General features: G+C 48.0%; 1 protein-coding gene across 5 annotated transcripts in view; it reads left to right on the plus strand.

Moving 5' to 3' along the window:
* Positions 1–24,913, plus strand: part of RYR3 (ryanodine receptor 3) — a 1,864,151-nt gene that overhangs the window by 1,542,518 nt on the left and 296,720 nt on the right. For all 5 annotated transcript variants that reach the window (XM_086937034.1, XM_086937032.1, XM_086937031.1 and 2 more), the window contains 2 exons: positions 7,265–7,353; positions 17,658–17,786. In XM_086937034.1, the coding sequence (XP_086793160.1) occupies positions 7,265–7,353; positions 17,658–17,786 (218 nt within the window). The remainder of the gene's footprint in view (positions 1–7,264; positions 7,354–17,657; positions 17,787–24,913) is intronic.

A 24,913-nucleotide genomic window follows, 5' to 3' on the forward strand; every position in this document is an offset into this window, starting at 1 on the left:
CATAAAAAATTTCAGTAAGGAAAAGCTGACACCTTCTATGAAATCACCAAGGAGAGTCCAGTCCTTGTTTCCAGCACACCTCTTAGACGATGAGGATTATTCTAATGACCACAGCCTCTTTGGGGCAGCACAAAGTCCATCAGAGCTTAATGTAAAGTATCACAAAGACTGTGATGAGCAGGAGTATTATGGTCAGCAATTTTACTACTCTGACCAACGTTGTCAGCAGCAGCCACAGCAGGACACGGTATGCCTTCTTTCCACTCTGGTTATGGATCTACAAACCATGCTAGCGGATTACAGACAGATTTCCGCCAACGTCGTCATCTCCTTCACCAACACCTCCACCACTTCCTATGGTACAAACTCAGCATCCATCGTCCCTTCAAACACAAGTATCTGTACAACTGCTATCAACCTCTGACGAAGAGGAAGTAGAACAAGAGGAAGGGGAAACACTGCAGGATGAAAAGCAACAACATGATGAATGGGACTATTACATTATTCCTCCACCAGCATCTCCATCTCTGCCACAAAATGATTCACCTCCAGAAGAAATAGGAGGTGTCTATAACCTCTTAGAGAGAGAGTAGCCAGGTGTTTTGAACTTCCAATATCGGTGCATCAGCAGGACTGTTTCCTTTACGATTTCAAGGAACCTTTCATGAAATCAGTCAGATCAATGACCATTATTGACTATATCTGGGACCAAGATTTGAAATGAATGTGAACCCAGCAACAGTACCTCCAGTCTTACCAAGACTTGATAAAAAGTATAAGGCTCCAGGCGATGGGCCTGCTTGTCTCACAGGTCATCCAAGACCTGATTCAGTGATATCACAAGCGGCATTAAGTAGATCAAAGAACCCTTCAGCACCTTTAGCCGCACCCCCAGACAAGGAGGGTAGAAGACTGGACAACAATGGCAAACATTTTTCAACTATGTCTGCATTATTGGTCACGGCTTCTGATTCTCTGGTTTTATTAGGCTTTTACAGCAGGCAAATGTGGTCAGATATCGCTTCTTACGTCAATAATCTTCCATCGGATGTCAAAGATGAGGCTAAGAAAATACTGCTGGAGGGCAAACGTTCCTTCTCAGAGACAATCACTTGTGCGATGGACATCGCTCCCACTGGTTTCGGCCAGCTGGCCGGGGTGGCAGTCTTTAGACGTCAAGGGTGGGTGAAGGCCACAACATTCAGGCCGGAGGTTCAAAACAAGATTTTAGATCTGCTTTACGACACAGAGGAGCATTTTCGGAAGCATATTGATGAAGCTTTTCAAGGAATAACGAAGGACACAGATACTGCTAAGGCTCTTGGCACTCTTCACTATAAAAAAGATGCCCTTTTGTGGTGCTTGAGGCAAGAGTTAGTCATCTTACAGGGGTGTCTACCAACAGTACCAGTATCCAGCTTACACCTCTTCCAATCAACATTACAGACCAGCTTGCCCAGTGGCAATCAACGGGAGCTGCCTACATAAGTCTTCCTTCAGAGGGAAAGCATGACAACAGAAGGATACTAACCAGCGTCAATGACCTCCCAGTACTGCCGGCTGCTACTCTTTCACCTCCTTCCAAAGTAGGAAGCAACATTTCCCACGATCTATAAAATTGGAAACAAATTATGACAGATCGTTGGGTCTTAGACCTGGTACAATTTAGCCATTCATGGAATTCATACAGCCACCGCCTCCAACCACTCCTCAACCCCTTGCTCACAAGCATTTGCACCTTTTGAAGTTCGTCTCCATGATTCAAAAGGGAGCGGTAGAAAGCATTCTATTTCACTAAAGGGGGAAAGGATTTTATTCCCGGTTCTTCTTTGTGTGTAAGAAGGCAAAAAAGTGGAGACCAATCCTAGATTTAAGAAATCTAAACAAATTCCTCAAGAAACATTCATTCTGCATGATCACCATCCAGGAAGTGTTGCTGCTTCTCAATGGAACTGACTGCATGGCGTCCTCTGACCTTCAAGACGCATATTTCCACATACTCATTCACAAGAAACACAAAAAGTTTCTCAGATTCTCAGTATTCTAAGCGTTACTAATTGTGAGTGTTACAGCGAACACAAACACGGAGTATGGGGTAATTTCCAATGCACCTATCTCTTTAGCTATAATGGTGATATTTTATAATATATAAAGGTGCAGAGAATCAGAGGCTCAATACCCCTTAAGCCTCCAAGCATAAAGATCCCATGAATTTAGAACATCAACAATGATTCAGCACTCCAACATGTGTAACAATTAATATTTTTCACAGATTTAAACAAAGTAAAGAGAAACACATCAGTTCAGCAGGTTGTAGTTTCTTTGATTCTTTATTGAAAAAATTATTCATAAAAACGACTGTAGCCAATGCGTTTTGACCTCAAAAGGTCTTCTTCAGGGCTTCAAATAAGGATACAATATTTACATAACATTTTTTTGACAGAAATATAAAATTGTAAGTATTCAAAATTGTAAATATTTTATATATCCGTCAAAAAATGTCACCCAACCTTCTCCTAGGCCCAGCCATAGCATTACCTCAATAAGATAGTCCCAGCCGACCCTATCAAAGTCTTTCTCTAAGTCAATCAAAAGCACAGCTGCCGAGGGTATAGATTTCGTCTCATCATGAAAAAGGACAATAAACAGTCTGTGTAAATTATAGGATTTATTGCAAGAGGGAATTAAACCGTTTTTGTCTGCATGTATGTTGGTGTGCATGTGTGGAAGCAGTCTGAGCGCCAATATTTTGCTAAGAATCTTGAAGTCTAGGTTGAGCATAAATAGTGGTCTATACTCCGTGACTGGTGCACCGGTCTCTTTTGTCTTGGGGAGGGGGGTCACCAATGCACTCTGTTTAGATTCAGGGAGGTCCCCAAGATGTAAAGATTCTGCGTACATAGCCACTAGATGTGGCGCCAATTGGTCTGCGTATTTTGCATAAACTTTTGCTGGGAGGCCATCCGGCCCCGGCGTTTTCCCAGTCGCCATAGCTGCAATGGCAACTTGGACTTCCCGTTGAGTCACCAGGCCCCCGAGGTCTTCTTGCACTTTTGCATCTAGCAACCGAACCAGTAGCATTTCCAAGCAGTCCCTAATTCTAGAGCGAGAAGACAACGCTGGTGCAGTATACAACCACTCGTAATACATGAGCAACAGATTTTTGATGGCATCAGGGTCATATACCCACTCTCCGGTGTCCGTCCGGATATACGCAAACAATAGTTACTGACTATTTGCATATGTATATATATTTTTCTTATTACATAGCAATATTTGCTAATTACTGCTCTTTACTCTGATTCAAGCATGTGAATCTATGAAAGTTCCAATACTGGCGTAAGAAAATGAGTTACTTACCTGTAACTGTAGTCCTCTAGTATTGGAATATTTCATAGATTCACATGCGACCCACCCATCTGCCCTAGAAAATCTCATCTTTGTCTCTCAGTTACTTCTTTTTGTACGAGCTGTGCTTAAGAAAATCTGAGGGACTAAGCTCTTTTCAGGAAGGTTCCACAGGGTGTTGTCAGCTGAATGTTTGTTTCTAAGTTTGGTCCTTTGTTGAATAAGGACATAGATATGTCACTAAATAACGAGGCCTTTAAGCCTTTAAGTCCTATGGCTATTGTGACATTACTTTACTAAATATACGGGGAACTCCAATCTCTACAATGGGGAATGATTCAAGCATGTGAATCTATGAAAGATTCCAATTCTGGAGAGCTACAGTTAGAGGTAAGTAGCTTATTTTCTTTAGAACCATACTAACCGAGAGGACAATGGTGACAATGAGGTGGATAACACCTAACCCTTGAGTTAAACTAGAAGCGTGGACCTATCCTGGGAGGGTAAACCTTCTATCTCTGTTGTGAATCTTTGAATTGTCACAATTAATTTTCCCAGTAGCTATCAAAATGAAAGAGAGCTGAGCTACTCATGTCAAGTAGAAGACCCACTTTATTTACCTAAATTCTTGCAGACAAGGCTCCAAACGCAGTACCTCTCTTACCATCCAACAAGGCTTTAATGAGCACATTTATGGTGCCATGGGAAACATCACAGGAACCATGGGCAAAAAGCTGCTTGGACGAACTGGTCAGCACTCCATAATTGAAGGTTTCTGTCAGCCTATTCAAGATTTCTGTCAGCTGAACCTTAATGGCTTTTCAACAATGCCAGCGGACAGCAACTCAAGAAAACGTATTTCTGTGTGCCAAAAAGTCTTTGCTTCGCCTTTTGTGACTCTAAGGTTTTATAATGCTTTTAAACTAATCGCTGTCCGCCTGTCCTTGGCACAAGGTTGCCTGGTGCTGAAGTATTAGCCAGCCCTCGCCCAGCGTCCAGCTGCCTTCGGGGAGGGTGCTCTGCACTCCGCCGTAGAGGGCTCTGGAGAATGTGCACTTCTGTCTATTGGGCCATCGTGGGAAGAAGTTCGTCCTAGTTTGTGGGTAGTCTAATACTTCAGCACCAGGCAACCTTGTGCCAAGGACAGGCGGACAGCGATTTGTGTCCGTGACACCAGGTCTCCCCCCTGTCAAAACGTGTCCGGCGTGGGTCCAGCTGGGTGAGGTCCATGCCAGATATTCAGGAAAGGCTTTGACGGAATTACTGTCTTGAGATTCTGTATTTACATTCATCTTGTGTGTCTATCCAGTGAATTATGCTGAATCTTCCCACATTGTAAACCTCTACTGTAGGCTGACACGTATTCGAAGAGACAGCTGCAGATCTGTGGCTGGCCGAGCGCCCAGGACCTTGTGCAGCGCTTTGTCAAGAGGCCAGCAGAGATGCAATCTCTGGCTTCGACCCCTGTCAGTCTTGGCACCTCCATGGCAATGGAATGGAGCTGAGCCCTGGTGGTGAGTGCTGCTGCAGCTTCTTCCTGCCTGGGCTCTGAGGATACATTCAACTTTGTTAAAGGAGACCCTGGCACATGAGATGGTATAGTGCCTACATCCGGACCTGAGGAACCAGCTGAGTGAGCCTGGGCATATGAGATGGTATAGCGCCTACAACGCATATCAGATGGTATAGTGCCTACAAGCCATATTCAATGGCATAGTGGACTCTTGATCTGAGCCCCGCTTCAAGACTTCACCAAGCTGAGTGAGCCAGGCCATATCAGAGGGTATAGTGCCTTTACGGCATATGAGACGGTACAGTGCCTACATCAGGACCTCTTGAACCAGGAGACTTGGGTTATCAGCCTAGTTTTAAGGCTTCACCAGCCTTAGTGAGCATGGACAATAGGGAGGGTATAGCTCCTACAAGGCATATCAGATAGTATAGTGCCTACAAGGCATATGAGATGGTACAGTCCCTTAAAGGCATATGAGAGGGTATAGTGCCTACATCTGGACCTGGGGAAACAGGAGACTCAGGATCTCAGCCCTGCTTCAAGAATTCACCAAGCTGAGTGAGCCTGGGCATATGAGATGGTGTAGAGCCTAAAAGGCATATGAGATGGTACAGTGCCTACAAGCCATATTAGATGGTATAGTGCCTACATCCGGACCTGGGGAACCAGGAGACTCGGGATCTCAGGCCGCTTCAAGACTTCACCAGCCTTAGTGAGCCTGGGCATATGAGAGGGTGTAGTGTCTACAAGGCATATGAGATGGCATAGTGCCTACATGCGGGTCTGTGGAACCAGGAGTCTCAAGTTATCAGCCCTGTTTCAAGACTTCACCAAGCTGGGTGCGGGTCTGTGGAACCAGAAGAATCTGGTTAATTTTGTTATGTTTTTGTTTTTTTTATATATAGCGCGAACTCGACTGGAAGGTTGTGGAGCACTTTACATGCGCACTGTACATGGGTTCTCAGCCCTACGTCTAGGGCCCAATTCACAGAACGAACTTAAGACAAAATCCTAAACTTACTACCATTTACTCATTTTGGTATTCATAGAAGGCACTTACTCATTTTGGTATTCACAGAAGGCACTTACTCATGAGTAAGTGTCTTCTGTGAATACCAAAATGAGTAAGTGCACTTTCTCATTTTGCTATTCACAGAAGGCACTTACTCATCAATGAGTAAGTGCCTTCTGTGAATACCAAACTGAGTAAGTGCCTTCTGTGAATACCAAAATGAGTAAGTTCATTCTGTGAATACCAAAATGGTAGTAAGTTTAGGATTTTGTCTTAAGTTAGTTCTGTGAATCGGACCCTCCGACTTCACCAAACTGAGTGAGCCTGGGCAAATCACCTAATTTCCAGTGCCTTAGTTTCCTCACCTGCCAAAATCGTGAGTGCTCGGAAAGGGCTTAGCCACAGTGTAACGGGTCAGACCAAAACTGCATACTTAGGGTTTCTGCTGAAATTTCGAAGAAACACTAACATCAAAGGCCACTGGTCCCCAAGGGGCCGTTTGGTATGTGCAGTTCCCTATCAGAGACTACACGCCCCCTAGTGTCTGGGTTCGGTGTTTATTCCCCACGTCTCATAGGACAGCTCAGTGGGATAACTGACTGCTGTAGTTTCTGTTCAAACCTCAGAGGCGCCTATCTGTATACTGTGGAGGCTACCCCAGACTTACAGCAAATAATGGGTGAAAAAAGGGAACATTGATGATTTTCTAACGCTGGGGGAGCATAATACATACAAATCAAAGCAATCTGAATGGAAGAGCTTTACAAAACAAAGTATGTGTTACCATACTTTTTGTTATTATTGTAATTACCCTTTAAGGGACAATCTTTTGGCATAACTCTGCCATATCCTTCCAAACAGCTGTTGGAAAGGAATAGAGAATTTAACTAATCACATATGCCTCAAAGTATGTTTCTTATATAAATTTATTGTATCAGCTCATTTGGTCATTTGGTCAAAAAGCAGCACCAGCCTTCCGGAATTTGAGCCTATGTCTTACAGGATGTACAGGAGTGAACCGTGCAGCACACCAGTAAGCTAACATACCTGGACATGTATATTGTGATGTCTACATTCTTAGCAGAGAAAAAAAGGACTAAGAACCCTACAAACTGAAGACTCGTCTTGGAAATGGGGAGTACGATACGAATCAGCAAGCTTGAATCTCAGCGCCACAAACACTGTCAATAGATGTTTGCATGGCATGGTTTAGGGTGGGCCTGCACACAAAGGTGTTAGAAACTGTTGATGCATAGGCTGCACACCAGGAGGGATCTCACAGGCAGAAGCACAATGTTTTAGCATTTAGTCACATACTGGACTAACATATTTAGGACAAAAATTCTTCATATATATGAGGCTCATTGGCTCCACCTTCTTTGTCATTTCAGACTTCCAGAATTTTCTACGTACTCAGATGGGTAACACCACAACCGTGAACATTATTATCAGCACCGTTGACTATCTTCTTCGCCTGCAGGTAAGTCTCCGGCACACCTGGCTGAGCTGACATCTGCAGATGTGTGGCCCACCCATTCCACTTCATCATTCTACCGTGGGAGGTTCATGTTGCGGAAGAGCTGGGACTTCTCAAAAGCCACAGCTTGCCTAGCTGAAGGGTAGGAAAGGAGAGATTTTGAAAAGTAATTTCAGATGGTAGGAACAGGTAAATGAAACTTTGTTAATCTGAGAGGTAAGTGAGAGGGAAGGATTGAAAATGATTCTCATGTTGCCTACTCCAGGGACAGGTACAAGGGCAGGAGACAGGTTGCTGGCCACCAAACTCTAAAATAAATGGATGGATCTTGCTGACAGTAAGAACATCTGTTTATTTTAAGAAAATCATTCCTCATCCATATAACTACAGTAAAAAAGAAGTCAACTTGGAGCAGGAATTAGGCATGCAAGTGGCATGATGTAGATTACTTTGATCGTCATTGCATGTGTCACTAATTAAAACCAAATTAGAGGATAAGACTGGGAAAAGGGGTGACATGACCACTGAATAGTGTTAGACTGAGAGAGGAGTCCGATTGAAATCTACAAGAGATTCATTCAAAAGATGATCTGAAAGTGGAAACATGGATAGCTTGTGTGCAGACCGTGAGAAATGATGTAAGCAATGCTAAGGCGTGGGCTGTAATGCCAGATTCTGAAAACCGGGAAAGAAGGATGTCATGGGCCTCCATACCAACGGCGACTGAATGGTCAAGGAGAGCCTGCGTGACCATGCTTCCCTGGTCCACCAGTAGCTGGAGGTCATCAAGGGCTAAGATAAGATGTACGAGGCATAGTATGATGCCGCACCTTGCAGGTTTGTTCGATATGCCAATTTACTATGGAGCTTGGAGTCTTTTTGAGTTCTGAGAGCCTTGAAGATGGTTGATGAAGATTTTGTGTAGGTTTCAAAAGGATTATGGAATCCAGGGAGTATGTGATCCAAGAATTAACACTCTTGGCAGAATTTAAATGTTGAAGAAAGGGTAAACAAGAAGGTAGTGAAGTTTCAAGATCAGGTGGAGTGTTTAAGTGCAGACATTTAAAGACCAGGCAGAGGAATTGAATTTGGAGTTAAAGAGGGATTGGGACCCAACATAATTGTTGTTACTCCTGAATTGTATTGGATAAAGATGAATATATGCTTAAATTAATTCCCCATAATTAAGGTGTGGAATTAGACAGTCATCTTACGCAGATGATACCCAGTTGGTGGTAGCTCTCAATGGTAACAACGGTCTGGAGGCTCATCACTTCAAGCAGACCCTTACTGACATCACCAACTGGATGACGGCCAATTTCCTCCAGCTCAATGCGGGGAAAACGGAGATACTGCTCTTGGGGAAAAACACCGCATCCTGGGGCGATAATTGGTGGCCTGATACTTTAGGCCAACCTCCTGAGCCCAAGGAATGTGTAAAAAACTTGGGAGTCTGGGTCGACTCAGCATTGAAATTCACTCACCACACTAAAAAAGTCGCAGCCACCTGCTTCGGCCTCCTGCGCAATCTAAGACCTATTCTGAAGTTCTTCAACTGTCACACCCGCCAGGTAATTGTCCAAGCTACCATCCTCTCTAGGCTGGATTATGCCAGCTCCCTCCTACTGGGCGCTAACCTGGCGGAAACTACCAGACTTCAGAGAGTGCAGAATGCTGCCGCCAGAGCGTTAGTAGGTCTCCCCCGCCACTCCTCAGTGGCTGGCGCTCTGAAAAAACTACACTGGCTCCCGGTGGGAAAAAGGATTCAGTTTAAGGCACTTTGCCTTGCCTTCAAAATCCTTAAAACCGCCTCCCCCCCGATGTTGCGCCCCCTCCTGACGGAATATATTCCTGGGAGGTCACTTCGTTCAGAAGGACAACATCTGGTGGTCATTCCCCGTACCAATCTAGCCAGAATGGGCGGTCGATCCTTTAGCCTGCTCGCTGCCAAGCTCTGGAACAGCCTCCCGGAAACTATCCGTGGCATGCAGGACCTTCTGGCTTTCAGGAAAGCCATCAAAACCCACCTCTTTCAGTAACCGCACCTCTTGCCTTCTGGTGCTTTCTTCTTTTTCTGTCTTTAGCTCTGCTCGCAGCGCCGGGACGCCCCTTTGCTGGGGCAGCCGAGCGCTATACAAATCCCAATAACATTAACATTAACATTAACATGAGGTTGGCTCTTTACTTGCAAAAGAAGAAAAATCCCTGTTGTCAAAGGGATGCCCCTCCTCTTTAGAAGACTCAGTCATAAATGCCCCACAAGCACTTCCATAAAGGTAGCTGAACAATGGAAGCATATGAATCTTCCTCAGCCAGAACTTACTTCAGAGGTCCCTTGTGCCACCTCTTCCAAACATCAGACAAAGCTTTCCTCAGAAAAAAAGCATATAAAATGGCAAGGAAGAACATGCAGAAATTATGCACTAATCCAGCACTATTGACATCCAGTCAAACTTGCTGCCCAAGTCTTCGGTGTCCGAAGCCCCATCGTCAATGAGAAAGACCACTCATCCTTGTTGACAATGACACCACTGATGATCCCTGTTGTGACTATGACCTCTCCGTTGATTTCAGATCTGCCAATGGCACCCCTGTTGACAGCGACCCCTGTCGGCAGTGACAGTGTATCCACATCTATGGCAGTGACTACCTCTTCGATGATGGCTATCTTGAATACAACATCATTGACAACCACTAATGACTGGTATTCCACGGTGTGCATACTTGGTTTCAAATTGGAGGCTTCTGATCTACCTGCAGATTCATCACCTGTAGAATAATCCCAGGCATCAAACTGTATCCAGAAACTTTCAAGCTCTCTCATCTTTAGTAGTGCCCAATAGCGCTCTATCAACTGGGGAAGTGGCGTCAGATGATGCTGTTGAAGTCATATTGTGCCCAACTCGGTGCAGAAAAGTCGGATCCCTTTTTTCCGCACTTTCAATGCAGATTAAAAGCTTGCCCTCTCCTGAGAGTTGTGACTTTTCCTCACAGAAAATTACTCTAAGTGCAGTGCTATGTCACCTCCTAAACATTCAGTTTTGAAGCCTTGTAGAGATTTCAGGGACAGATGTCCTTCATGGACACTCACGTAACATGTTTATGGTGCATGGTATTTGACTATGATTCCTGTTCCTGTGAATCGTTCCTCAATATGCATCCGAAGGTCATCAGGAAAGGGAGGCCAAGTTGTTTATGGCCTGGTCCGATCACGGAGACAGGCAGAGTCATCGATGGTGAGGACCCAGTTCCAGGTCTCTTCCTCCCATTTCTCAGGAACTAAGAAGAAAAAGCATAGGTAGCGTAAGAAAAACTCTGAAATAGGTAAGTCCCCCAAGCGACCACAGACTCCCAAAGGACCTGTATTCTCAGAGCTAGAGTTAGTAATGGTGGAGCCATCTGACCCTGCTCAGGGCGGCTCCATTCCTGTACCTTAGCTGGACCCAACCTATAAGCGGACTCCAGCAGCGCCAATGCCTTCCTTTCTGATGGCACCGGCGGCTGCCCATTCTTGCTGGATCCATCAGCTCCAGCACCTCAGCTGACACTTTCTTCTCCAAAGTTTCCAGCACTGGGTATGGGCCCAGCCGCATTCTTTAACACCATGTTTGGCATTTTTGCTAGGGCCTTGTAGCTGGATCAGGGCCTCTTTCTGTTTTCCCATATTCATGCCAATGGAGCCATACTGCGAGAGATCAGCTCTTGCACCAGCATTTACATGAGCACACAAATATGTGGTTCCACTATAGGCACTGTGTCAGGTGCCACCACCAAAGACACAATGATGGCACCACCTCCGCTGAGACATGCCTGACCCATCTGTGCCGCTTCCTCTGCCTGCAAAGCCTCCTCTTCAAAAGAGATTCAGGAGCTAAGTGCAAAGGCTTATTGAAGAGGAAGGTTATAGACGGAGAATACACATTCTCTTTTGTACAAACTCATACCCCTAGGACCTTTACCCCCAGGATGATGATGGGAGAGTGAAGCCCTTTATGATATCTCTGGACTGTCCTCTGCCAGTGGCCTGGACACTTCACTGGTGCTAATCATGGAATTTCCTGCTGGACCACTCACCCCAGAGGTCCTCTCATTCCAATCTGTTATAGAAAAGAACCTCAGTGGACCCCCTGACAGAGGTTCTTCTCTCATCAGTCTGGGAGAAGCCGCCGTCTGCACCTTCAATAAATAGACTAGCTTTCAGATGCTGTCACCCTGCTTGTTGTGACCCATCATTCATCTCTGCTCACCCTACTCCAGAGAGCCTGGTAAATGTGATAGAGACCTCTAGCCACAGATTCCTTACCTTAGAACTATCCCTAGATGTCAGACTGGATATGGAAATTTTCTGTGAGCAGTACTCCTGCTTGCCGGTAGGTGGCGTCGTTCAGCTTCACATTGCATGATAGGTGCCAAAAGTGACATACACGGTGCCTATATAGGCACCACCCCAGTGTGTAGACGTAATTTATTTCCTTTCTGTGTCAGTCGGCGCATATCCAGAAAGATCTACCCTCAGTCACTTTTTGACTGTTGTTTTTCAACTTTTTGCCTGAATTTTTTTAGACTTGTCTCCTGGTGTGGCAGGGATATCAATAAATAATGCTGGATTCAAGCCCTGCAACACCTGTTACCAACAAATTTCGGTGACGTACACACACCGCGTCTGTATCTGGGCAACGACAACGTCAATACCTGCATCGATTGTTGCGCCATTACCCCCAAAGTCTTGAGGGAGTGATCCCTCAAGCTCCCTTATACTTGACATGCTACACTGTGTCGGTCTCAAAGCCAGTTGAGAGGAAGCTCACAGGTTTAGTCGTGGAGCCATCAATCTTCGTCACAGTCAAAGTCTTCCCACCTTGGTAAGTTCCACAAGAAAAAGAAGATCAAGAAGTCAAAGAGATTTTCAACTTCGTCCCGTATATCGAAGTCATCTGACCAGATGAGCGAGCGTCAACATTCGAGGCCTAGTTCTGTGGTTGGGCCAGCAGCTAGGTTGGCTCCATGTTTCCCTGAGTTTCCGGGAGCCAGAGTGACCCCCACTCAACTCCGCAAGTTTTGAGGGCATGCCCCTCATATTTGAGTGGCCCACTTCCACCAATGCGCCTTTGAGCCCTGTGGGTTCAGGAGGGGCCCCTACTGGTTCCACGCTGGTGGCTCCAGCCCCGGTGTCAGACGGGACCCTTGGATCCACAGATGATCCAGGCTGGCGCTGGCCGTACCACCTCGACCTTCAAAGGTGCAGCCTTGATGTTGATGCTCCCAGCTCTGCCATCCCCATTCTGACCCTCGACATGGGGCCAGGGGCGTGTCATTTGGTGTTGACTAGATCCATGCTTTCCAGTCCAGAGCCTGAGCCCTATTGCTATGGGCTAGGACTCAGGGAGGATTGGGAGGGGTCGCTAGACCCTGAGGAATACCAGCTCTTGGATCCACAGATGAACTGGTGTGAGGACCTGGAGGAGGCCAGAGGTCTGGACACTTCTCCAGATACTGGCATGCTTTCTCCCTCTATCATTGCTACAGAGGAGGAAGAGTCCTTTGCAACTCTGGTGAGGAGGGCAGCTGAGGTTCTGGGCCTTAGCCTACCCTCAGTGGCTTGACCGAGGTGCTTCAGCTGGGAGTGAACCCCTCATAACTGCTTCTCCCTTCTAATGGAGACCTTACTGATGTCCTGCTTAGGACCGCGTCCAAGCCCGGCACAGGGGTTCTTGTGAAAAAGATGTTTGCCCGCCACTACTGTCTTGCCCCAGGGGGCTCCAATTTCCTCACACCCTACCCCAGAGACCTTGGTGCTCCAAGCCTCAACCTCTCATGTAAAACCTGGCACATTCCCTACCGCCCCAGCTGATAGGGATTTGAAGAGGCTGGACACTTTAAGGAAGAACATATTTTCTTCTACCAGTCTGGCACTGCAGTCTCTGAACACCGCATGTCTTTTGGGCAGTTACTCCCATAGGATTTGGTTATGCAGGTGAAGCATATGGTTCCGGAGGATGCCCAGGCTATACTCTCCCAGGCTGTTGCTGATGGGAAAGATTCAGCTAAGATCATGATTTGTTGTGGACTGAATACCACTGACTCACTGGGCAGAGCAGTTTCACTGACAGAGGCCTTACAGTACCACACCTGACTGAGGATGACTGGCTTTTCAGGGGATGTCCAAGCATTTCACATGGACATGCCCTTTGATGGCTCCTGTCTCCTCAGAGCAAGGTACATTCAGCACTGGAGCGCTTTACGGATAGTAAGGCTACGACCAGCTCCTTGACACTTTGCTTGGCCCCTCACCACAACCAATCTGCCTTTTGCGGCCACGGAAGAGGCTTCTAGCCATGTCTATACCAGTACAGCCACCATGGCGTGCAAGCTTCCTATTCTCTGCTTGGCGGAGCATGCAGTACACACAGGCCTCGTGGTTCGGGCAGCAGGAGTCAGTGCAGTATACCACTTCCCTGGCAAATGCAGCCTCCAAACGCTTATATTTTGCACTCTCATCCTCATGGGCAGCCATTGGGAGGCAGGATACGCCATTACCTGCCCCACTGGAGGTCTCTAACATCAGACCAATGGGTTCTGCAGATTGTCTGGAGGGGCTATCCCTCTTCTTCGAGACTACTCCTCCACCCATGTCACTTGCTTACGACAGGCTGATGGAAGACCGTCTTTCCTTTCTGCACCAGGAAGGAATGTCTCTCTTGGCCAAGGGTACCATACAGAGGGTCCGATGTCAGAAGTGGGTTGTGGTTGCTACTTTCTGGAGCCCCAGAAGGACAGAGGCCTTCATCCTATCCTAGACCTGTGCTCTCTCATTTTTTCCTCAAGAAGGAGGGGTTCAAAAAGATCATGCTGGCTCAAGTCTTGTTTGGCCTGGACCCGGGTAACAGAATGGTAGCGTTTGACTTGCAGGACCACACTTCCACATTCCCAGCCTGCCTGCCCACATGCATTACCTGCAGTTCACTGTGGCCCACGAAGACTTTCAGTTTTCTGTGCTCCCTTTTGACCGTACCAGAGCCCCACGAGTGTTCACCAAGGTGATGGCTGTGGTTGTAGCTCATCTGCGTACATCTGGGGTGCCAGTCCTCTCCTACGACCACTGGCTGTTGACAGCAGGCTCGCTCCAGGCTGTCATCTCCCACCTCCAGACTATAGCGGATCTCCTGCATTTGCTGGGGTTTACTATCAATGTGCTGAAGTAACACCGTACTCCCTTTCAGACACTCCCTTTCATTTGAGCTGTTCTGGACATGGTGTAGTTTTGGCCCTATCCTCCCAAAAGGCAAATCCAGGATATTCAGGTTATGATACCAATGTTTGATCTGCTGGGCTTGAATGCTGCTTGTGACACATACCCACTGGCATGTGAGCTCTGCAGTGGTACCTGAAGTTGCAGTGGGCACAGCATCAAGGAAATCTCTCGGACATGGTCCAGATCTCAGAGGGAACTGCAAAAGATCTGCAGTGGTGATTAACAAACCATGCTTAGTTCAGCAGCAGACACCTCTCTCTTCACCAACCAGATCTGGCAGTGGTGATAGATGTGTAACTCTTGGGATGGGGTGGCCATTTGGGAGAGGTGGAGATCAGAGGCCTCTGGACTCTGGCGGAATCCGGACTCCAAATCAACCTTCTGGAACTCCAAGCGATCTGGCTGGCATTAAAAGCCTTTCTACCCTCCATCAAGGGAAGAATAGTGCTGGTCCACTGACAACACCATAGCCATGTGATACTGAAACAAGCAGTGGTTGTGGACCCTTTGTCAGGTGGCCCTGCATCTCTGGACATGGCTGGAACACCATGGCATGTCCCTGGTGTTTCAACACCTGGCAGGCTCTCTGAATGGCAGGGCGGACAAACTCAGCCAAAGATGCTTAGTAGATCACACATGGGGTCTCCATCTGGAGGTGTTGCAAAGCCTCTTTCAAGAGTGGGGATAGCCTTGGTTAGATATGTTAACCTTGGCCAAGAACAGGCAATGTCATCAGTCCTGCACACCAGAGTTTCCAAGGTGACTCTCTCTTGGAGATGCTTGTTTTCTGGAACAGAGCTCAGGCCTCCTGTATGCATTTCCACTCCTACCCCTCCTGCCCAGTGTTCTCATGGAGATCAGGAACGACTGGGCCCAAGTCATCCTTGTGGCTCCGGATTGGGCTCAGAGAGTTTGGTATCCCGAGTTGTTGAGCATGGCCCTTACTCCTCCAATCAGGCTGTCTCTTTGGGAGGAATTTGTGTCATAGCAACAGGGGAGGGCTCTCCACCCGACCCTGTCAATACTACACCTTCTTGCATGGAGATTGAGCAGTGACAATTGACACCCTACGGCTTTCCTTCTGAAGTCTGTGATGTTATTCTGGCACCCAGGCGTACCTCCACCAAAACTGTATATGCCTGCCACTGGGACAAATTTGTGCCAGGGTGTGTACCAAGAAACACCAATCCCCTATCTGATACTCTTTCTCAGGTCTTGTTATTTGTTCTCTCTTTGGGCCAGCAGGACTCTGCTCTGGGCACCGTTAAGAATTATCTTTCAGCCATTTCTGCATTTCTGAGGTTGCTGGCTCAACCTTCCTTATTTAAGTCGCCTGTTGTGATGAGATTTCAACGCATGTTTTCCCCCAGGCCATTCACCATGCCCCAGTGGGATTTGAACCTGGTCCTCGCTTTACTGATGTGTGCACTTTTTGAGTTATTGCACAACTGCCTTCTTCAATTATTCACCATTAAGACCGCTATTCTGGAGGTCATTACATCGGCCAGGAGGGTCAGCGAGTTGCAGGCACTCTCAGTGCACCCTCAGTATACCACTTCCTACCCTGACAAACTGGCTCTCTGCACATGTGCCTCTTTCCTTCCATAGGTAGTCACTCCTTTTGAAGTAGACCAGACCATCACCCTGCCTGCCTTTTTTGCCCTGCCTCATCCTTCTAGGAAAGAGGATCGCCTCCACCATCTGGACCCAAAAATAGTGTTGTTGTTTTACTTTGACGGCACAAAAGAATTCTGGTTAGATAACCAACTCTTCATAGGGTACATCTGGTATAAAAAAAGAAGAGAAGGCTGTGCAGAAACAAACCATCTCCTGAAGGATAATGCTCTGCATAAAGATTGGCTATGCAATGGCCAAGAAACAACCACCTGAGGGCTTGCATGCTCATTCTACCAGTGCCAAAGCTGCAACCGCTGTGTCAGCTCACGGAGTTCCAGTCATGAACATCTGTGAGGCTGCAATGTGGGCTTCCTTGCACACGGTTACTAAGCACTACTGCCTGGACACTCAGGTCTGTTGGGATGGGCATTTTGCCCCTTCAGCCCTGTCGGACTTGGTGGTCTAAGTTGGGTTTGCTGTTCCGCCTATGGGGAGGCATTGCTTGGGTATCTATTTTAAGGTAAGGAATCATCATCTAAAAGTGTCTGTCAGATGAACAAGTTGCTTATGTTCAGTGACATGTTATCTGGTTGAGACTCTGTCTAGGCAGAGTCCTTACCAACCCTCCCATCCTCCCCTCTAAATGACCTGATTAAAGGGTGAGGGTTTCCCTATGAAAAGGGCCCTAGAAACTCACAGTAGTGGTCAGTCTTCATCATGGCCCTGCACTCCTGGTGTAGAAAGTCACAGGATTGAACTGACTGACGTCAGCGCGCCAAGGTGGTGCCTCTATAGCTACAGTGTATGCCACTTTTGACATGGACAATGCCGACAACACCAATGGGAAGCTGAACGACGCCACCTACTGGCGTGCAGGAGTACTGCTAGAAAATGTTCTGATCCAGTCTGACGCTTGTGGATAATTCTATGGTAAGAGGGTAAATAGAGTCTCTAACAGATAGAGCGTTATCAGAGGTAAGTAACTTGTTTGTCAAGTACCTAGAAACATGCCCAGACACAATGCTGTTTTGGCCCAAACTAAAAATGAAGGAGCATTCCTATATTCTAGCAAATACATAAACAGTAAAAAAAAAAGTACTCTGAGTCCACAAACAGGAGAATATCACTACTGAATAGGCAACTATAAAACGTATGAGTAAAGAGCAATTAGGAAATGAACTCATGGGGTTGCTTAGTGGTCTTGGTCTCGTCTCAGACTGTTGGTTTCTTTTGCAGGTTTACCTCAAGGGCTGCATTGCTCCGCCCCTGTTTTCAAATAGACAGACAACATTTAGTTGTATTGTTGTGTACCTCATGTGCTGCTGCATTAAATGTTGCTACTCTCTACTCTGTGAAATGTCCCTCTTCTGCCTGCACCTAGTGCCTGCAGCTTTGGTGGGATCTGGCACTAATGACATCTCTACTGCTCTCTCCCCAGGAATCCATCAGCGACTTCTACTGGTACTACTCTGGGAAAGAGGTGATCGACGAGTCCGGCCAGCGGAACTTCTCAAAGTCCTTGGCAGTGACCAAGCAGATTTTTAATTCTCTGACGGAATACATCCAGGTAAGGGTGTCACTGGTGGGCGAGGAGGACTGTGAGACCCAAGGCGCAAGCACGCCCACTTCTTTCAGGCCACCGCTTCCCATTTCTGGCCACCGACTCCAGTTTGACTTTGTAAATGTGTGAATTGTTTGTGAATATGAGCTATACCCCTTTTATTTAGAAAGCACCTCCTCTAAGTTCACTTCTAGTTGTTTGCAGCATATTTCTGGGTCACTTACGTCAATTGGCCTGTAGGATAGGATATTCAGGTCGTTTTCTAAAAGGCTGGCATCTCTGTAAAGCATGGCTGTGGGTCTGAATCAGAGACAGTGCCATGTGGGGATTTCTGTTGTTGTTCCTTTGGAACCAGCCTTCAGGAAGGCCCGTAGGACTGACAGTGACCTTGAAGGGTCTTGCACCTAAAGCCTTTTTCTCGTGTTATTTGGTGTTTGTGTCTTTTTTGCTGCCTTCTTTTGCTGTGCTATACTATACCTCTGGTGTGCGCAGCCAGTTAACTACATCCAAAATGGCTGCCCGATATCAAGCTCTTCACATCAGAGGAAGTGCTAAGCCTGTCAGCAGGGATAGCACAGATGAACGGCGTGCAGCCTGGCCCTTGCTATCAGGCCGCTGCCAGTCCCCAGGCGGCATCCCTGCCATGCTTGCGCTGCACCTTATCTGGAGCCTCCGCAGCTGCTGACATCGCCTTTCGTGCAGTTTCTTGGCCGCTCGGGGGTTTGCATTCAAGGAATACTAAAGCGATCAGTTCCTTGATGCCTGCAATCTCCGCTCCCCCAGCTAGGCGAGGCCGTGGCGCGGGCACATCACAGGCCTCCACGCTCGGCATCAGAAGGCTGGCACCGACCACAAGCCGCCATGTGTTCAATCATTCATTGCAAGGCAAGGCCCAAACCACGCTGCCACTGACAAAGTCAATAGGCCAGACTTTCCTTTAGTACATTTTATTTCATGAGATCCACCGATCTCCTATACATGGGCCTTGTCCAGCCAGACACACAGACGGACTGTGGACGCTGCATAGATTGATTCAGCTTGCAGCGGCCAGACAGACACACAGACGGACTGTGGACGCTGCATAGATTGATTCAGCTTGCAGCGGCCAGACAGACACACAGACGGACTGTGGACGCTGCATAGATTGATTCAGCTTGCAGCGGCCAGACACACATGTTTTTAGAAACAAGGGACCCCAATTGTAATGGTCAGGGCCTTGGGTATCAATGAGTTGCAAACACAGTAGTCCCCGACAAGGAGAGTACGAGAAGGGAGAATGAATATAGACTAAGAATCAGTGCTATATTGAAGCTGTCCAGCAGGACAGGGTTAGTTTAAACTGCAATATAATACAGTGGGACATAGTCCTGCGTCCAGCAAGGTACATATAAAACAAAAACAAAGCAGAGCCCAGGCAGAACAAATGCTTGTGTGTCATACATTAGATAGAACAAGCAAAAATGAACAACGACACCTTTATGCAAAAACAAGAACACATTAAATTGTGTTTACGCTCTACAGATACAATGTTTCGATCCCATGAGAGCAATAGTGAGATCATCACCAGGACATTATTACATGCCTGAGTGAAAATTGCCGTGATCGATACTCGAAAAAAATGAGAGTATAGGCACGAGGACTGGGTGGGAGTGTCCTCGTTTACAGAAGGAGAAAACTGAAAGGAGATTTAGATTCTGCTTGATGAGGCCAGACACACAGACATACTGTGGACGCTGCATAGATTAATTCTGCTTGCTGAGGCCAGACACACAGACATACTGCGGATGCTGTATAGATTGGTTTTGCTTGCTGTGACCAGACACACAGACAGAATGCGGACGCTGCATAGATGGACTCCGCTTGCTGCGGCCAGACACACAGACATACTGTGGACGATGTATAGATTGATTCTGCTTGCTGCGACCAGACACACAGACACACTGTGAACGCAGGATAGATGGACTCCGCTTGCTGCAGGCAAACACACAGACATACTGTGGATGCTGCATAGATGGACTGCGCTTGCTGCGGTCAGACTCACAGACATACTGTGAATGCTGCATAGATGGACTCCGCTTGCTGCGGGCAAACACACAGACATACTGTGGACACTAAATAGATTAACTCCGCTTGCTGCGGCCAGACACACAGACATACTGTGGACGCTGCATAGATGGACTCTGCTTGCTGCGGTCAGACACACAGTAATACTGTGGACGCTGCATAGATGGACTTCGCTTGCTGCAGCCAGACACACAGACATACTGTGGATGCTGCATAGATGGACTCTGCGTGCTGCGGCCAGACTCACAGACATACTGTGGACGCTGCATAGATGGACTCTGCTTGCTGTGGCCAAACACACAGACATACTGTGGACGCTGCATAGATGGACTCTGCTTGCTGCGGCCAAACACACAGACATACTGTGGACACTAAATAGATGGACTCCGCTTGCTGCGGTCAGACACACAGACATACTGTGGATGCTGCATAGATGGACTGCACTTGCTGCCGCCAGACACACAGACATACTGTGGACACTGCATAGATGTGACTCCGCTTACTGCGGCCATACTCACAGACATACTGTGAACGCTGCATAGATGGACTCTGATTGCTGGGGCCAGACACACAGACATACTTTGGCTGCTGCATAGATGGACTGCGCTTGCTGCAGGCAAACACACAGACATACTGGGGATGCTGCATAGATGGACTCCAGTTGCTGCGGCCAGACTCACAGACATACTGTGAACGCTGCATAGATGGTCTCTGCTTGCTGCGGTCAGACTCACAGACATACTGTGGATGCTGCATAGATGGACTCTGCTTGCTGCATGCAAACACACAGACCTACTGTGGACACTGCATAGATGGACTCCGGTTGCTGCGGCCAGACTTACAGACATACTGTGAATGCTGCTTAGATGGACTCCACTTGCTGCGGCCAAACACACAGACATACTGTGGATGCTGCATAGATGGACTCCGCTAGCTGCAGCCAGACCCCTTGACATACTGGGGATGCTGCCTAGATGGGCTCTGCGTGCTGCGGTCAGACTCACAGACATACTGTGAACGCAGCATAGTCGGATTCTGCTTGCTGTGGCCAGACACACAGACATACTGTGGACGCTGCATAGATGGACTCTGCGTGCTGCGGCCAAACTCACAGACATACTGTGGACGCTCCATAGATGGACTCCGCTTGCTGCAGCCAGACCCCTAGATATACTGTGGACGCTTCATAGATGGACTCTGCGTGCTGCGGCCAGACACACACACAGACATACTGTAGACGCTGCATAGATGGACTCTGCTTGTTGCGGCCAGACACAGAGACATACTGTGGACGCTGCATAGATGGACTCTGCTTGCTGCGGCCGGACACACAGTCATACTGCAGACGCTGCATAGATGGACTCTGCTAGCTGCGGCCAGACACACAGACAGAATGCGAACGCTGCATAGATGGACTCTGCTTGCTGCGGTCAGACACACAGTAATACTGTGGACGCTGCATAGATGGACTTCGCTTGCTGCAGCCAGACACACAGACATACTGTGGATGCTGTATAAATTGATTCCGCTTGCTGCGGCCAGACACACAGACATACTGTGGATGCTGCATAGATGGACTCCACTTGCTGCGGCCTGACACACAGACATATTGTGGATGCTGCATAGATGGACTGCACTTGCTGCGGTCAGACTCACAGACATACTGTGAACGCTGCATAGATGGACTGCACTTGCTGCCGCTAGACACACAGAAATTCTGCGTACACTGCATAGATGGTCTCCGCTTGCTGCCGGCAAACACAGAGACATACTGTGGACATTGCATAGATGGACTACGGTTGCTGCGGTCAGACTTACAGACATACTGTGAATGCTGCATAGATGGACTCCGCTTGCAGCAGGCAAATACACAAACATACTGTGGACGCTGCATAGATGGACTCCGGTTGCTGCAACCAGACGCCCAGACATACTGTGGATGCTGCATAGATGGACTCCACTTGCTGCGGCCTGACACACAGACATACTGTGGATGCTGCATAGGTGGACTGCGCTTGCTGCGGTCAGACTCACAGACATACTGTGGATGCTGCATAGATGGACTGCGCTTGCTGCGGTCAGACTCACAGACATACTGTGGATGCTGCATAGATGGACTGCGCTTGCTGCGGTCAGACTCACAGACATACTGTGAATGCTGCATAGATGGACTCCGCTTGCAGCAGGCAAATACACAAACATACTGTGGACGCTGCATAGATGGACTCCGGTTGCTGCAACCAGACGCCCAGACATACTGTGGATGCTGCATAGATTGACTCCACTTGCTGCGGCCTGACACACAGACATACTGTGGATGCTGCATAGATGGACTGCGCTTGCTGCGGCCTGACACACAGACATACTGTGGATGCTGCATAGATGGACTGCGCTTGCTGCGGTCAGACTCACAGACATACTGTGAAGGCTGCATAGATGGACTCCGCTTGCTACAGTCAGACTCACAAACATACTGTAAACGCTGCATAGATGGACTCTGCTTGCTGTTGCCAAACACTCAGACATACTGTGGATGCTGCATAGATGGACTCTGCGTGCTGCGGCCAGACTTGCAACCATACTGTGGTCGCTGCATAGATGGACTGCACTTGCTGCCGCTAGACACACAGACATTCTGTGGACACTGCATAGATGGTCTCCGCTTGCTGCAGGCAAACACAGAGACATACTGTGGACACTGCATAGATGGACTCCGGTTGCTGCGGTCAGACTTACAGACATACTGTGAATGCTGCATAGATGGACTCTGCTTGCTGTGGCGAGACACACAGACATACTGTGAATGCTGCATAGATGGACTCCGCTTGCAGCAGGAAAACACACAGACATACTGTGGACGCTGCATAGATGGATTCCTCTAGCTGTGACCAAACACACAAACATACTGTGGACGCTGCATAGATGGACTCCGGTTGCTGCAACCAGACCCCCAGACATACTGTGGATGCTGTATAGATGGACTCTGCTTGCTGCGGCCAAACACACAGACATACTGTGGATGCTGCATAGATGGACTCTGCGTGCTGCGGCCAAACACACAGACATACTGTGGATGCTGCATAGATGGACTCCGCTTGCTGCGGCCAGACACACAGACATACTGGGGATGCTGCATAGATGGACTCCAGTTGCTGCGGCCAGACTCACAGACATACTGGGAACGCTGCATAGATGGACTCTGCTTGCTGCGGCCAAACACACAGACATACTGTGGATGCTGCATAGATGGACTCCGCTTGCTGCGGCCAGACACACAGACATACTGGGGATGCTGCATAGATGGACTCCAGTTGCTGCGGCCAGACTCACAGACATACTGGGAACGCTGCATAGGGGGTCTCTGCTTACTGCAGTCAAACACACAGACATACTGTGGACGCTGCATAGATGGACTCTGCTTGCTGCGGCCGGACATACAGACATACTGTGGACGCTGCATAGATGGACTGCACTTGCTGCCGCCAGACACACAGATATACTGTGAACACAGCATAGATGGACTCCGCTTGCTGTGGGCAAACACACACACATACTGTGGATGCTGCATAGATGGGCTCTGCGTGCTGCGGTCAGACTCACAGACATACTGTGAACGCTGCATAGATGGACTCTGCTTGCTGTGGGCAAACACACAGACATTCTGTGGACGCTGCATAGATGGACTGCACTTGCTGCCGCCAGATACACAGACATACTGTGAACGCTGCATAGATGGGCTCCTCTTACTGGGTCCAGATTCACAGACATACTGTGAACGCTGCATAGATGGACTCTGCGTGCTGCAGCCAGACTCACAGACATACTGTGGACGCTGCATAGATGGACTCTGCGTGCTGCAGCCAGACTCACAGACATACTGTGGACGCTGCATAGATGGACTCTGCTTGCTGCGGCAGGACATACAGACATACTGTGGACGCTGCATAGATGGACTGCACTTGCTGCCGCCAGATACACAGACATACTGTGAACGCTGCATAGATGGGCTCCTCTTACTGGGTCCAGATTCACAGACATACTGTGAACGCTGCATAGATGGACTGCACTTGCTGCCGCCAGACACACAGACTTACTGTGGACACTGCATAGATGGACTCCTCTTACTGCGGCCAGATTCACAGACATACTGTGAACGCTGCATTGATGGACTCTGCTTGCTGTGGGCAAACACACAGGCATACTGTGGACGCTGCATAGATGAACTCTGCTTGCTGCGGCCAGACACACAGACATACTGTGGATGCTGCATAGATGGACTCCGCTTGCTGCAGCCAGACCCCCAGACATACTGTGGATGCTGCATAGATGGACTCTACTTGCTGCCGCCAGACCCCCAGACATACTGTGGACGCTGCATAGATGGACTCTGCTTGCTGCGGCCGGACATACAGACATACTGTGGACGCTGCATAGATGGACTGCACTTGCTGCCGCCAGATACACAGACATACTGTGAACGCTGCATAGATGGGCTCCTCTTACTGGGTCCAGATTCACAGACATACTGTGAACGCTGCATAGATGGACTGCACTTGCTGCCGCCAGACACACAGACTTACTGTGGACACTGTATAGATGGACTCCTCTTACTGCGGCCAGATTCACAGACATACTGTGAACGCTGCATTGATGGACTCTGCTTGCTGTGGCCAGACACACAGACATACTGCGGATGCTGCATAGATGGACACACAATGACTGCACATACTAACATGTGTATCATGTGCTCAGTATTTGTAGCATAGGAGTTGATTCACCAAAGTGACCTTTTGGCCCGTGCTTGACCCTATGTGCCTCACATAAGCCTAAGGTGCTACAAGATGGGCGAGCAGTGGAAACTCCATAAAATAAGGGCATCTCATAAAGCTCTGTTTACTTCTGGGGTACTTTTTACAGCACAGCAGTCGAACAGTCCTAGTGCTAACAATAGATATGAAATGAGCTGTGGACTGGGCCCTTCCAACCTCTGACCTTTTGCAATCAGCCTCTTCCAACTATTGGCTTGACATTGTTAATCACGTCTTGGCTAATAGTATAGGGTGTTCCTT

This window comes from Lissotriton vulgaris, chromosome 9 (assembly GCF_964263255.1).
Source record: "Lissotriton vulgaris chromosome 9, aLisVul1.2, whole genome shotgun sequence".
Classification (NCBI taxonomy): Eukaryota; Metazoa; Chordata; class Amphibia; order Caudata; family Salamandridae; genus Lissotriton; species Lissotriton vulgaris.